This window comes from Eretmochelys imbricata, chromosome 7 (assembly GCF_965152235.1).
Source record: "Eretmochelys imbricata isolate rEreImb1 chromosome 7, rEreImb1.hap1, whole genome shotgun sequence".
NCBI classification, from domain to species: Eukaryota; Metazoa; Chordata; order Testudines; family Cheloniidae; genus Eretmochelys; species Eretmochelys imbricata.
Window position 1 is genome coordinate 58,867,455 of NC_135578.1, and position 16,010 is coordinate 58,883,464.

Below are 16,010 nucleotides of genomic sequence, written 5' to 3' on the forward strand. Positions count from 1 at the left end.
AATGCTGTCCATCTCTGTTGGAGCACGTGGTGCTCAGGCTGGCACTGGAAATCACACGAATCCTTAGAGATTGAGGCTCAGATTTTCAAAAGTGACCAGTGATTATGGGGGCCCAACCTGAAATACCTTAATAGAGCCATTCTTAGGAATGCTGAGAACTCGCCCTCTGAAATTCAGGACACTTTTGAGTCCTCTCAAGTTGGGGATGCAAAGGCTTTAGGCCTGTATTTTCAAGAGGGAATAGTCATTTTGAATGTTTCAATGTTGGAGTTGCAGGAGGAGGCCCTGGGGAGCAGAGCAGAGACACTGATCCTCTGTGTTACTGCCCAGCCTTCCACAATAGTGCTTAGACTGATGGGATTTCCCGCTATGTCTCAGACATCTATGGGTTTGGTGTGTCCCACGGATCCCCTGCCCTGCCTGCTGCATCCAATGGAACACTCTAAGTTTCACATCCCTCAGGCGGTCATTCCCTGCATACCGGCCAATCTTCTCCCAGCTCTAGTATCAGACCGTCTGTGAATTAGCTCTTCTCCTCAAATAATAGACTTGGTCTGTTTCCAAGAGGTATGTTCACATGGGTTAATATGAAATAAGAAAGATGGCTCAAAATGAGGGAGGGGGGGAAGAGGATTGCAAAATACAGTGATTTTTTTTGCAAGTCTTGCAAAATTTAGTTATTTTTAATAAAGCCCCAGCTCCTGGAGTCATGTCATTTCACAAGTGTCTCAGCTTTCATTACAAAAAATAGTTTCTTCACCTTTTGGGTGTGGGGAAAAGCTTGAACTCAGTGCATCTTGAAGGCTCAGAAACAAGAAGGCAAATAAAAAGAACCACCAATTTATTATTTTTATGTTATTTTATTTTAAATCTCAAGATTTTATAGCCAATCTCAGGATATTTTTGAGGCCTTACTTGTGATTCTTTTTAAACACTTGTGGTTGGCCATGCTGAAACTGTCATCCAATTCTAGGCAGTCCCTAGATCCCTTCCCCACTCAGCTGTCATTCATTTATAGCAACCTTGGTCTCTTCCTTCTCACTCCTCTATTCCGACGTACGCAAAGCTTGCCTGTGTGTTATACTTTCCCTGTAAAAGCAATCTGTTTCATTCCCAATATTCTCTTTCCCATACTTGAGAAAAATTATGTCTCCACAGTACCTTGTGGGACCTATAGCCATTCTGAGAATGAAAATTTAATTTAATTTGCCTTCTTCTAAACGAGACTGGAAGTCATGGATAAAACAAGCCTTGAGCATCACAACGGATTAAAGGATTAACAGCAAATGTGTTTATCATAAGTCAAAATAAAAATAAAACAAAGCTTTAGTAAAATAAGAGATGGGCCCAAAGTCCGTGTCTTGAGGAAATGAAGTGATGCTTTTTTCGTGATATGGAAAACGAAGAGGAAATCGGGCAACAAATCAGAATTACACAAAGGTCATTAATATCTAGGGCCAGGATTTTAGGATCATGGGAATTGGAGACAGGATCAGACCTGAGAGCCATCTGATCCAGTCTCCTTCTGTCCCCAGCACCAAATGCTTCAGAGGAAAGGATAAGGACTCTGCAGTAACAGATTTGGGATGATCTGGCCCCATAAAAGTCATATCCCTACCCTAATGGAGGCTGCATTAAGCTCTGAAAACTATTGCTTAGTATTTGTGATTATAACTGAACATTTTTCAAAAATTGGCAGGCACCTATGTCCATATTTTAGCACTTAAGTGGACAGATTTTTCAAAATGCTGATCTTCCATTGAAGTAAACTGGAGCTGCTGAGTGATCTGCACTTTGGGGAAAATGGCTTGTTTAGGTGCCTGGTGTAAATGTAGGTACCTAGCCTTTAGGTTCCTCTTGTTGAAACTTGTCTCCTAGGTCATTATGGATTTGCAATAGCCTCTCTACAGTTATGGTTGCTACACAGTTTCCATTACAAGCCTGATTCTGGATCCTTCTCTAAAGTCTATCCCCCCCAAAAAAAGAACATTGGCCTCAAGGACGTTTAAATCTGGGATTAAGGCAGAGGATTTTTCTACTATATTTGAAATGAACTGGATGGATGTTCTTTAAGAAAGACACATTGGGTGGGGTTTTCAAAAGTGCCTACGTGACTTGAGGAGTGCAAGTCCCGATGGTACTTTTGAAAGTGATTTAGAAGTATAAATCACTACGATGCTTTTGAAAATCTCAGCTCTAAAATAATTATCTATTAAGTTGTTAATTATAGTAGAGCCTAGGGAGGGACTAACCAAGAACAGGGCCCTGCTGTGCTAGGAGCTGTACAAACACAGAGTAGTACATAGTCCCTGCCCAGGAGATTTTACATTTTAGATGATCTAGATCTCAGTCTAGATTTTATAATCTAGAGGAGCACAATAGAATTGCTCCTCAGAGTCCAAAAAGGCATCTTAACTTTTTTGCTGCATTGTAGTTGACTAGCCTTCCTCAGAGCCCAGCTGCAATGTTGACTCGATTACGATCAAAGCTGAAAATTGACAAGTTATTAAATGATAAGCCCCGGTTCTGTAACTTGATCTACCCCTGGCAAATAGCCCTGTTGAAGTTGATGGGGTGCAGGAGCAGGGATCTGCACAAATGGAACACGTTGCAGGACTGGGGCTTTAAATAGTCATGTAGAGTGACAGCTGATTCCTGGAGGCCAACACCAGGATTTCCAAGTTGCTTAAGGAGTTAGGAACCCAAAACTCATTATTGAACATCCTTGTTACAACTATAGTAATTGCTGACATGGATATCTAGCATCAGGGAAGTATTTAATGTCGATTTTGCTTCTTTGCTGCTCTTTAGCAGCTGAGAACAAAGAGGTGATTTAGCAGGCCCATGGGAATCAGAAGGTCTTCACAGATCGCTGGAAGTGTACTGTAGGTCACCGATAGCACACAGAACACTCTTTGGAGACTGTTGATCCCACTAGGGGTCTACCTGTTATCTTGTTCCAGGAAGGAGAGACCAGATGTATCAGGTGACTAGGTTACAAAAGCCTAGTTTAAGTGCTGCAAAGAGTGGACCAAATTAATCCCTGGTGGAAACCTGCTCAAGTCAGTGTGATTGTACCAGGGATGACTTTGGCCTGATGTGGTTATGTCTTCTCTGAGTGAAACAGTGTGGTTCCTCGTGTTAATGTCAGTCCTTATGTAACTGGGATTTTCAGCAAGTAAGGACCTAATCCTGTGACGTCACATGCAGAGCACCTGTGACTTCCCTTGACTTCAGAGGGGATGAGGACAGACAGTATCTTGCTGGGCTGAGGCCCTACAGCTCCGCAGATACACAAGTGAATTCTTTCTCTGGCGCAGATGCAGTACATACAGCCCTTACCCGGGAACACTATTTCCATGGAACCATCCTCCTTCGTCGACATCTATGGCTATATAGCTACCCCCCGCGTTTGGAAACAGAAGTCCTCCTTGGCTTGGCGCCTGGGCCCGACGTACTTGTTTGAAGAGTCGATCTCTGGGGAAACGGTGGAGGTGATTAACAAGCTCGGGCCCCGGTACTTCAGCAACTTCCAAGCAGTGCAGCTTCCAGGTAAGCGGGGACTCTGACGTGCTGCACTGGACATCTGCCGTGGTTTATTATTATCATCCATTATTAACATTATCAGTGTGCCTAGAGGCCTCCAACAAGATGGGGCCTCGTTGTGCTGGACGTGTAATAAGGCCTTATGATCTAAATAGACAGGACAGCTGAGAGTGAGTGGAATGAAGTTCCTTAATAATTATCCCCATTTTACAGGGCAAACTGAGGCACAGAGAGGCCTCCGCTAGGAGTTAGGGACCTAGTGGGGTTTTCAAGAATGCCGGAATTCCTATCTGCATCTTCAGACACCTAGATACTTTTCAATATCTGGCTCTAAGTGACTCGCCCAGGACATCTGTGACAGAGTCAAGAATTAATTAAGATTGATTGATCTGTCATGCCTCTATGCCCCTCATCGCCATAGTATCTGAGCTCTTCACAATCATCAGTGTATTTCTCCTCAGAATCCCTCCCCCCACACCCTGTTGGGTAGGTTAGTGCTTCTATCCTCATGTGACCCGTGGGAACTGAAGCCGAGAGAGACTCAGGCTATGTCTATGGTGTCAGTGGCATGTTGAGTAGAGACACTAGACGCCCCCCTAACATGGGTATAAATCGCAGCATAGATGGTGAGGCACTGCTTAGGCGAGTAGAGTACAGAGACACCAGAACCCTAGGGTGTATACCCTACATGGCTAGCTACACACCCCAGCCATGCCTCCCCTATCCATACAGCTGTTTTTAGCAGTATAGAGTCGTGCTGCCTCCCTGTTGCCGGAGCCTTTCACTGCTCCCTCCCCCGGCTGCTGGAGCCTTTCACTGCCTCGTGTAGCTATACGCTGCAGTGTGGAAGCAGCCTGCTTTTCACTGGGGCGTGTATCTTACACACTGCTGCCAGAGCAGACCAGGCCTAAGTGACTTGCCTGGGGTTACACGGGATTTTTGTGGCGGAGCTGGAATTGAATGCCAATCTCCCCTAGCCCAGACTAGAACTCTGTCTCCTGAGTTCCAGCTCAGTGACTTGATCACAGGACCAACCCTCTTCATTTTCTGTGGGCATCTTGTTATTTATGGAGACTACAGTCTGGGTGAGGCAGACATTAAGGAAGAACCTTTGTAACTGGGATGTGCAGTGCTAGACAAAAACATAGCAGAAAAGGAAACAGCAATCTCCTTAGCTGCACAGGCCCTCAGAGGAGAGTGGTGCAACACAGCGGGGGAGAGAGCAGGAGGCAGGGAGCACAAAGTTACATTCAATTTAATGAAGAAGCTTTTTAACTAAAGTATACTGTTAGCTTCAATTATTAAACAGGCAGACAGAGCATCTCCAGTACATTTTAGTTATTGATTGCTGCTTGTTCAACTGCTGAGTGTATCCACCTCTGCATTAGGAAGTCAGTGGGCTGGGGATGTCTTCTCCCACTTGAAAAGAGTGGAACAAACCCATCTGCTGAAGCTGCAGCCTAAAGCAAAGGGTACGGGAGGGGTGAAATTTTTCATCAAAACTGGTTTTCAATGGAAAATTGAGTTTTTTTATAACAAAACATTTTTCATGTAAAATGTCTGCTTTCCAGGGAAAGCTTGGATTTCTTTTTTTTTTTTTTTTGGGTCAAAAAATTGAATGCCTGAAAATCAAACTATTTCAGCCAAAATATTTTGATCCTGCAGCAGTGCCTTGTGGGAGTTGTTGTTTGGGAGCCTCGTGCTCCCATTCTCCTCTACAGACTGGGATCCCCAGCCAGACTTCATTTCCCGTGATGTTCCATGGCCATGTGACGGCCGTGATGCACCACCTCCTCTCCCCAAGAAGGGGGAGACTACTGTGTAACAAGTGAGGTGTAGTCAAATCCGGGAACCCAGTGACCTGACAGTTTCCAAGCACAGGTCTTCGGAATCACTTGGAGAACAGGGTATAATCGCTATGGGGTAAACCATTCCACAGCTCTCAGAGGGTGGGTGTGGAAAGTCCTTCATGGTGTGGTTCCACTGCCCAGCTCTTTACTTGGATCGTGTGGAGAAGCAAGGATTTATCCTATGAGAATAATTATATAGTGACAGACACCTCCTTAATGAAACCTGCACTGTGTGTCGTGCTCTCAACTCTTGGGTTCATGGAGATGCTGGTGGTAAGATCTGCGAAGAGCAGTTTCCAGTGGAGAAAAGCTGAGTGCAGCTCCTACTGGTGCGCATGCTGGCAAGCTCCAGCTTCTGGGCTGCAAAGATGTAGATACAGTTCTGGTTCTGGTTAGATCAAAGTGGAGCCCTTTCTAAACGCCCCCTTCTCCCCCACATTTTATCCACTTACCTGTTTTAGTCTCACGGGCCGAGAATGTGAAATTGCTCATGGGTTTAAAAGTCTCTCTTGTTTTAGCTAATGGTCACTCCAAAGAGCCTCAGCTCACAGCCTTGGTTGCAGAGGAGAGAATTTCATTTGGGATCAACGCCATCTGCTCATCTACCACCACCATCCAAGACATAAAGAGCTGCTACAATGAAGTGGACGGTCGGCTGATCGCCAAAGAGGTCACAGGCTCTCTTCCTTTGCTTTCAGCCAGGCACCTCTGCATTTAGATTTTCTTGGAGCAAAGTCTCTGGTTTTGTTGTAACTTCCTCGCTCTGGTGCTTTCCCTGAATTCCTGGATCTCAGTCTCTTCCCATGTACACCAAATTTACACTAATATAAATCCATTCATTTCAGCGGAGTTACTCCTGATTTGCATCGAAGGAAGCGAGAGGAGATTCGAACCAATTTACATTACAGGAGGAAACTTGTCTTCTTAAACACTATGCGCACCAAAGGCTGCTATGTAATTGAGAACTAGAGCTGAGCAAACAATTGGTTTTGGGGTTTGATGGTCAAACCGAAAAATAAAAATACCCTGTTTTATTTCAAACAGAAACAGAATTGTTTCCTATTGTTCTTGATTAAATGAAAAACAAACAAACAAACAAAAATTGGCCAGGTCAAATGAAATCCTTCAAATGTCTACTCAAAATAATATTTTCAAATCATGGTTGACATTTTAAAAGGACATTTTCTAAGTAAAATGTTGTTTTGAGTCAAAAATAGCATGACGAAATGAAATGTCAAAATGGCTTGTTTTAAAAACTGCAAAACAAAACATATTGACTTTTTTTCAGCTGAAACTATTTACTAAATTGGACCCGAAATAGTTTTGGAGTCCTGAAAAATGCATTTTTGGCAAAATTTCTGTTTGCTTGAAAAAATTCATCCAGGTCTATTCATAGATTCCAAGGCTAGAAAGGATCATCTTGTGACCATCTAATCTGACCTCCTGTATTACAGGCCAGAGATGTTCCCCCCAAATAATTCCTAGAGCAGATCAATATTAAAAAATGTTGTCTAATAACCAACAAACTGGGTTGGTACATTTGTCCAATAAACCAAATGTTTGTATCATAAGAACACAGGGAGCATAAAAATCACCATAGTGGATCAAGGCTATGGTACATCTAACTCAGTACCCTATATCTGACAGCGGTTAGCACCACATGTGTCAGAAGAAGGTGCAAAAATTTCATAAAACAAAATTATGGAATAACTTGCCCATAGGAGCCTTTTTTTCTTGATCTCAGTCAATTAGTGGTTGGTTTATGGCCTGGGGGTTACGTCATATGACTGTAATTTTTAAATGATTTAAGGTCCATTGTTACAAATCTTCGATCCATTAACTGTCACGTGGTAGCATTCTCTTTTAGTATCTTGTTGAGTGCTCATGTATGAAATTGTTTGACAAAAAGAAAATTCCTAGGCCAAAAACTATATGTTAAAACTGGAGTTGAAATTGAGTGTATATCGATAACTTAGGGGTTAAAAACGTTACAGGTGTTTTGTAATTATCCCCAAGTGAACTATTACAAACTCTCATGATTCAGGATGCAAGTTACTCTTAAAAGAAATGCAGACATGGCAATGTAAGGGATGCACAGTTAAAGCTCTCTAACAACCTTAACTCTGCTCTGGAGTGATGCCAGGAGGAAAAAACACTTGATTGGCTCATGCCTCTGCATCTGAGACGCCTGACCATCCCTTCATCCAGCCACAGTCTAGCCCCCAGGGGAGTCTGATGAGAGGCATTAGAGTACAAACACTACGGTATTTCCTCAGTGACAGTCTTCAAGTCCCTCACCCACAAATGTCAGGTGGGGTATTATCTGCAGTGTTCTACATGGGGGAGCCAGATGGTAGCAGACTCTGGATGTCTACACACCCTTTACCACCACCAGCTCCTCCAACAATGGGTACAGAGCAGAACCGTTCCATGCCTAGGGGGTTAGGTATGGTGGTGTCTTCCACCAAGAGAATCTCTTTGTTCCAAATGTGAGGGAAAGGGAAATGGTGGAGACTCCAGGAAATGGTGGAGAAGGATGCACTGCGTCACATCCGTGAGCTACTATGAGTGCAGTGAATTGTGAGGAAGCTGCAGCCCACTGCAGCAGTGTGGGAGTAGTGGACTAACCTCCCCAGGGACTCCTGTAGCTCTACAGATATGCTAAGTTCTCCAGGATTTCCCTCATCCTCAGCCCAATGTGTACAGGGCTCCTCAGCCCCACAAACTTTCCTTAGCCTCCCACATCCTATAAGTCTATGGTTCTTAGGTAGCTTCCCTGATTGCTCTGCACATCCCTTCTCTGTTTAACAAAAAGTTTTTTGCCTAGGAATTTTCTTTTTGTCAAACAATTTCATACATGAGCACTCAACAAGATACTAAAAGAGAATGCTACCATGTGACAGTTAATGGACCGAAGATTTGTAACAATGGACCTTAAGTCATTTAAAATCAGGCTTGAAGTCCTGATTCCTCCCCCACTCCCAGATTTTGCTGCCGGAAGACTTCTTAAATCCAGAGGAAGAAGCTTTGGATCTTAGTAGAGTCAACACTGGGCTCAGTATGGCTGTTTGGGTACCTTAACTCTAATTTCCAAAGGTTTTTTACCCTTAAGTTACCGGCGAGCACTCTTGACCTGAACTCCATCTTCTCCATGTTTTCGTTTTAGCTGGAGAGGGACATACAGCTTGAGCTCTGACAGTGCTCAGGCAATGTAAAAATCCTGGCTTGAAATAATGACAGAAGCCGGGTTATTCATGCCTAAGGCTGTGTGAGGGGGTGTGCTGTGCTGGTGTGCCCCTGGAGGCCAGGGGAACAAAACCAAACCCACTAATCCAAATGAGTATGTCTCCTTTAATAAAGTCTCATGGAGGGAACGTTTGTAAAACAGGTAGAGAGGCCCTTACTCCTCAGCAGTCAGGACCCCTGGTTAAAACACCTCAACTCAACATCCTCCAGCAAAGTCTCTGAGCCTGGTCTGATGAGTCCCTGTGAGCCGGGTGGCCTCTAGTCCTCTCCTTGCTGCTCAGCAGCCTTTCCTGTTTCAGTGAGGCAGGGACCTCCTTGATCATACCCAGGCGGGTCTGATTGTCAGTGCCTGATTGGCCCTGGAAGGGGGAGTGCACTCTCTCACTGGGTGCCTCATTTCACTCAGCTGTCCCTGGGGTTTGAAGCGTATACTATAGGCTATCCACATTGCTGTTCTGAGTCCCTTGCAATGCAGTACCCACAGCAGGAACAGTAAGGGGCATGTGTGGCGGAGCTGGAGGAGATATTTGGGCTGGATGAGCAGTTCTGACTTTGAATCCCCTTGTGTTATTCATTTTGATCAACAGTTTATCTTTGTACATGAAATGTTCTATGATGGTCTAAAAATACTAAAATAATCCCAAACAAATACAATCCCCGATTCCTTGCTTCCTTCTCTGCTCCCCAACCCCCAATTTAACCTCCAACAATGTTTCCTACGAGGTCTCTTTGGTCTATTTTAGATGGGGATCATCTCTCGTGACAGTTCAACACCGGTTTTCCTGGCTACAAACATTGCTGGACACCTCGCTGGTCCCTTACGAACTATTGGATCGGTGGCTGTGGGCCAATTTGGTAAGTACAAATTGGGGAATGGAAAAGTAGAACATGAGAGCTGGGGCTAGTCAGACTGGATCTTCAGACGTTTATATGTTCTGTCCTGAAATGTGTACATAGGACTCCCAATGTAATCAATGGGATCCCAGCATGTATGTGTATCTGAGGGCATAACTTGCCTCTAATGCCTTAAGCTTCAAGGCATTTGGTAGTGATCTTGTTCAGATATATGTAATGGATGTGTCTCCAAAGTCTCATAGGCATCATTGGGAATGATGTCATGGTCACATGCTGTAGAGCAATGAGTCCTTTTGCCAGACTCAATTAGTTAATGGCATTTCTACCTTTTCCTCTTGCAGTTTCATTTCTCTTCATCTCTCTTATGCTGCGTTTTCTTAAAGATGAGCCCAAACCAAAACCCTGGCTCAGAATAACCTTGAACGTGGGAGAGATTCAGATCTAGAACCCAGCTTCACGGCTGGTCCCTACCCTGACAATAATGGCCAGCACTAACATTGCAGATTGTCTTTCTCTGGAGTTCTGATCCCAATTCAGGCGTTGTTGCTCAGACCCATCTCTCTCTTGGTTGGGTTGTTTTAGCAAACGCACCACCCTCACTTTCAGATGCAGTAGAATTCCGAGATTTACTGCAGTCTGCTCTCGGGATGAAAGTTCTCCCCTGCCCAGAGATGCAGCATGGTAACAGGGTGTCTCTGTTGTACTGCAGTCATGTGTCCATTAATGTCCAGCTCTAGATTTGTTCCATGTCGGTGCATGGATTAGTAACTGTTGGTCTCTCCCCAGGCGTACGAGTGTTCCAGTCTTGCCCAGCAGCTAACAGCCTGAACTTTATTGGTGGCCCAGCTATTCTGCTAGGCCTCATTGCCATGGCCCGGGATGACCATGCGATGTACGCCGCAGTCAAAGTCCTGAACTCCGTCCTGAACCGCAGTCCCATGAGTGAGAAGCTGATGAGCCACATCGGCGGATACCAGGTGAGAATGAGCCCCTCTGGTTTCAGGTGCTGTTTGCCTCACTTGCATTATGTGTTCTCGGCCTCTCTGAGGGCCTGGCCCAAAGGCCATTGCAGCTAATGGGAGTGAGGCATTAAAGGCCTACAGCCCTTAAGGTTAGTCCCATGGAAAGCCTGAGAGTAAGACCTGCAGGACTGAGCCCTAAATCCTGTGCCCATCATCTCCATCACAGCTCAGCTGCTGCTGGTGAAAACAGCCAGGCAGAGCTCACTCCCAGACACAGCCAATGAGACTCACAATCTTCAGAAGATTCACAGCATCTTCGCTTACTTGTTACGATAATGGAAGGTGTCACACTGGCCATTGTATTAAGACCTTACCCACAGAGCAGGTAATGCATAGGCAGCAGCTGTGCAAACTCCCCCCAAGTACTGCCCTCTGTCAGCATACTTCAACCCTCATCCGGAAAACTGCTTTTAGGGCAAGAGCTCTGTTCCTTCTCCATGGCCTGTGAAGTCCTCAACTTCTCTCTGCTGAGCCTGCCAGTAATGGGGACGGTTAGTGATAATTGTGGAGGGTCTTTTTTTTGCTAGGAACTGGGCTGAGGCAAAAATGTAGTCTGCATCTCAGGATGTAACATTTGAGCTGCCCCAAACTCAGCTTTCGGTACCGTGCAACCTCAAAAGTAGGTTGGCTCCCAGAGTTTTGAATGAACTTGGGGTCTGGCTTGTGGAAGAAGATGATGATGTATATTCTACTGTACTTTGGGGTGGAAATCAGGTGCAAGTCTGCAGTTTCAGCAGTGTGTGTCATTGGGTAAGTGAAATGATTGGTGTCACCCAAGATAAAGAGAGATCTCAATAAATAATTAGTCCTACTGCGCATAGAAGGTATCTTTAAAAGAGCAACAGAGAGGACCCCCTGGATCTGGAAAAACACACTGCATTATTTGAATGAATGTTAGAGCTGGCTGAATTATTCATTGTGAATGAATGATCTGATGGATTTAGCCCATTTTCCCCATCTGATCCTGATTCCTGTGACTGTCTTCATTATTTGTAAGTGTTTGCCAGTTTTTGCAGTTTGTCAGACTCTGGATTCTTGACTCTTTGCTATATGTTGTTCAGTCTACGCGATTGGTTACCTGTGTCACATGGAATTGTTTTTGCTCTTTGTTTGGATTGCTGAAGCTTTCTAATTGGGAGACTAATCAATGGTGAATTACTCACATACACACTTTCTGGTGCATATTTCTGGGTGAATAATCCTTCCTTCTAACTTTCCTGAAACTCAGGAGCTTCTTGAACACTTTCCAGATACAGCAGCGATCACCCAAACACTCACGACTAGACCCAGTTGAAAAACGAGAAAATTTTCACAAAAACGTGTCCCTGTTTCTCATAAATAAAATTTGAAATTTGAATTTTTTGATCTGCTCCTCTCACAAACAACTAATAACATGAGTAACAGTGTAGTGAGCTCTCCATGTGTATTCACACGTTGTTCTTGGTAACTTTCCTGCAGCACAAGTTTATATGTGTTTCACTCCTTCCTACTGCTTCTTATCCAAAAATACTCCTGCTCTGCTGTTAAATTCCTCCTGCAAGCCAGCCTGCCAATTACAATCCCCCACATTTTCAATGTATATTTAAAAACTTCACTCACTGCTTGAAGTGACAGTCTTATGCTGCATGTATGAATACTGTGTCTGGAGTGTGCTGGGCATGTCATGTTTAGTAATAACGCTGGATAATATGCTATAAGGTCAGTGAGGCAGACTGTATTTTCTACTGTGCTTTCGACAGCTTTTGGGCTCAATGAATGCACAATAACTCTTTTCAGCTCCTGGCGTACCTACTAAGGAGGAAGACAAAGCTGCTAAACAACAGGATTTTACAGCTGGTGCTCTCCATAGCAGGCACGGCAGAGCTGGGCTTGGAATCCTCGACTATAAAGAACTACAGTGCATTCCAATACGTTCTCAGTAACTTTGAGGTAAAGCTACAAATATTGTATGTGTTCTCTTAGCTATATTAAAGGAGGCTCTAGAGTATAAACTTAGTTCTGTGGCTGTATCTGATGAGAAGGCTACAACTTATCCGGTGTGGGTCTGAACTAAAACCCTGCATATAAGTACCGTCCAGACCTGGGGTGTTTGAAGTCTGAATTCCAGTACAGTTTGGGTCTGTCTCTAGATTCCCCCAAGGAGAGTAAGTTATTTTTATGTCTTGCTCCAGCCAACAGATCCAGAATAGTATTTTTGTAATTTGAGATGGGCTGGGGATTAATTGCTTGTCCTGTTGGTGCTGCCACCCCGTCATCAGTTGTCCAAGTGCCCTGATCATTCCAGGAGCTGAACAAATATGAGATTGTTTCCTACTCTGGAGCGTGGAATCTGCTTGTAGGGTGAAATTCCCCCCAAGGCAGAGGGCCCGTACAAAGCTCTATACATCACTGAAGTCAGGGCTTAGGGATGGATTCTGTGAGTAAATGAGCATCTGCTGGGTGGTGCTGTCAGCACTACCCTGGATTGGGTCAATAAATGGGGCTTATGTGCTGGATGGGCCCTGCTTTGGGATCCTAACAGTGGGGTGAATTTCTTCTATCATGCACTCAGATGGGGTGAATCCAGTTTCATAGAAATTAGTGATGGGAGAGACCTATAGTTCATCCCCTCCATTCTCACCCCTCTCCACCTACTGGGCCAAAGCAGGATTGGTCCCTGCAATCCGTTTTCCAGTGCTTTGTTTCCAGGGATGGCTCCTTAGGCACTTCTCCTGGGAGAAAAAGGTGAAAGTCCCAGATTGGCTGAGTGTGTTACCATGTGTGCCCTGCAATTCAGGCTCAGGCTACACTCAAACCTCCACTTAGTGTGGAGTTGTTCTTTGGTAAAGATCGCTCCCCTGCAAAGAGTTTCAGCTCTACCAGACCTGTCACAAAAAGTCTCATTGAATAAACCCACCTTGTTCTGCACTCTGACCGAGAACTCTGACCACAGAAAACCCCTGCAAAGGAGGAAGCTTCTGCATTTGTGAGCATTAACCAGGCCAGTTCCCACAGTCCTGCTGCTGTCCATGTGCCTCTGAGCTGAATCTGAAGAGTTCTTGGTGTTCAGGCCCCAGGGTGGACCAGGCTATGTGATAGAGGAGGATCTTTATAGAACAAGGAGCCTCTAGAGTTGTTCTCTAGCTCTCTTCTAAAGCACCTGCATTCTGCTGTTACTCTGCTCACGTTATGTGATCTCAGTGCCTGCAATAGTCCCTATTCAGGGCTGCACAAGTACGTGTTTCAGAGACAGACTCATGGCAGATCTCTCTGGGGCATGTCAGTCAGAGTGATTGTGGAAGCTCATTATCTGGGTGCAAACTGCAGCTTGCCTGCTTTTGTGCACCGTGCGATCAGATATATTTTCTCTCCCTCTCTCCGTGATCATTCATTTCCATATTTCTGAAATTATCCTTTTTTTGTGCTTTATTTTACTCCTTTCCCCCTAAATCCAAGACACACTTGATGCAAATTGAAAAATGTCATTTTAAGTTCACTTAAAAATGTACTCTATGGTATATATATTTTTTCCAACATAGCTTAATCCATGTGCTTTTACATGGTATAAAAATACATATATTTTATACAGCACTTTTCAGCCACAACACTTTACAAAGGAAAGTATTGTTGTCCCCATTTTGCAGATGGGAAAATGGAGGCACCGAGACTTCATTTATATGGCAGAACAGTGACAGAGTCAGAACCCAAATGCACTCAGTCCCAGGCCAGTGTGCTTTACACTGGGCCACACTTCCTCCAGGCATTTCTGACTCATACTAGATTGTATGTGTTGCATGTTTTCTGATCTGTTTTTAAACCAAATGGGTGTAGTTGGGATGCTATCAGTTGGTCAGAGAAGAAAAAGTGGGAACCAGGACACCGGATTCTATTCTCCTCTGCCACTAACTCACTGTAGGCAAATAGCACTGTGCCTCAGTTTCACCATCAGTAATAGACACACTCTGTTACCTCATGTGGATGTTGTGAGGCCTCACTAATGTTTGTAAAGTGCTTTGAGATCTCGGGATGAAGGCATGTGCTGCAGAAACACGTTTGATTTTTTTAAAAACTTATTTAATCTCATGTCAGTAGAGAAAAAGGAGCTGAACTCGAGAAGCTGTGAAATCTCTGGTTTCATTTGTCTTTCAGCTTTGGTCAAATGCACCAGAAAATCTTGACCTTGCCCTCTTTTCACATCTTGTGGAGATCCTGCGGCCCTCAAGGTACATAGTTGGCATCTATGGCAGAGATAGGATGAACTAATAAGCTTAGGCTGGGATTTCTGAATGTCTCTAAAGGAGTTATGTGCCCAGATCCCATTGAAAATCCATGGAAGATGGCAGGCAACTAGCTCTTCTAAGGCCCTGTGAAAATCCAAGCTTTCATTTACTGGTTCTGTTGGCCATGTCGCAGAATCATAGGACCAAATTGCTAGCTGAAGGCATTGCATTGTCTTCAGTGGGGTTACACCAGCAGAGTACTTGACCCATAGCACTTAGAGAAAGAAAGTAGGTCATCTTGCCTGATTAGACTGGATGGTAAGTTTTTCACATGTTTCCATTCAGCAAGTCCAGATGATTGAGTTTGGTAGTTACAGTCTAGCTCTATGCACACAACTGCTCTGGAAAATGGCATCTGTAAGGACTGGTTGGAGCAGTCGCTATTCTGCAGTGCAAATCTCGGGACGTAATGCCCTCAAAGGGAGATCAATTTAATGTCAGAATTCTTCAGATCTTCAACTTTTAGAGGGAGAAGATGGCTTATTATTTTTCATTGGTTATTTATTCAGTGCCCAAAGTATGCTGGATACACTACAGACAAGTCCTAATAGAAAGCCAGATGTCTATTTATTCATTTGATTTTTTAAAAGTAATGAAGCTGGTTGAAAACATCTTTGCCAAAAAAAACCCCAAAACCTTTTAGTCAAAACATTTTCATTTAATCAAGGGTGAAATCCCCCCCCCCCCAATTTTGTTAATGAAAGATTTCAGGTTTAAAACTGAAATTTAGACCAAATAATTTTGAGATTTTTAAGAACTTCCCCAACCCAAATTTGCACAGAGGAAAGAATAATTTCCCGACCAGCTCTACGAGAGAGTTAAATATTTTTGGAGAGACAGGGCGAGACAGACCGGCTGCCCCAATGAGGCCTGTAGATTCCATTCTTTTGGCACTGAAAAGCCAGGCATGATCCCATCTGATGTCTCTTGCTGAGTTTTACAAGAACAGCATTTATTTCCACCAATTCAGGGCTTTCCAAGTCAATAACTTTGTTTTGTTTGAACTCGCTGAAAGGCGGACGTTTCCGGGGAAAGGGGTGGGGGGGAGGAACACACTGAGAAGGCTTCAGATCCCCATCTCCGACACATATTCAATTTGTCTGTCGGAGTTTTGATTGGTTGCCAAGGCAACGTCAGAAGTCCGTGGTACAAAGAGTGAACGCAGAACCCTTTTAGCAGAAACTCGGCAGAATTGGCTCTTTCCAGTAAAGGCTTTTAACGTTCCTCTTGCT

The 16,010-nt window shown here is 44.2% G+C and overlaps 1 protein-coding gene across 1 annotated transcript in view; it reads left to right on the top strand.

Annotated features, from left to right (window-relative positions):
• Nucleotides 1-16,010, top strand: part of WDFY4 (WDFY family member 4) — a 237,361-nt gene that overhangs the window by 78,099 nt on the left and 143,252 nt on the right. The window contains exons 20-25 of the mRNA XM_077822441.1: nt 3,321-3,552; nt 5,915-6,066; nt 9,386-9,497; nt 10,284-10,474; nt 12,296-12,448; nt 14,648-14,721. Of these exons, the coding sequence (XP_077678567.1) occupies nt 3,321-3,552; nt 5,915-6,066; nt 9,386-9,497; nt 10,284-10,474; nt 12,296-12,448; nt 14,648-14,721 (914 nt within the window). The remainder of the gene's footprint in view (nt 1-3,320; nt 3,553-5,914; nt 6,067-9,385; nt 9,498-10,283; nt 10,475-12,295; nt 12,449-14,647; nt 14,722-16,010) is intronic.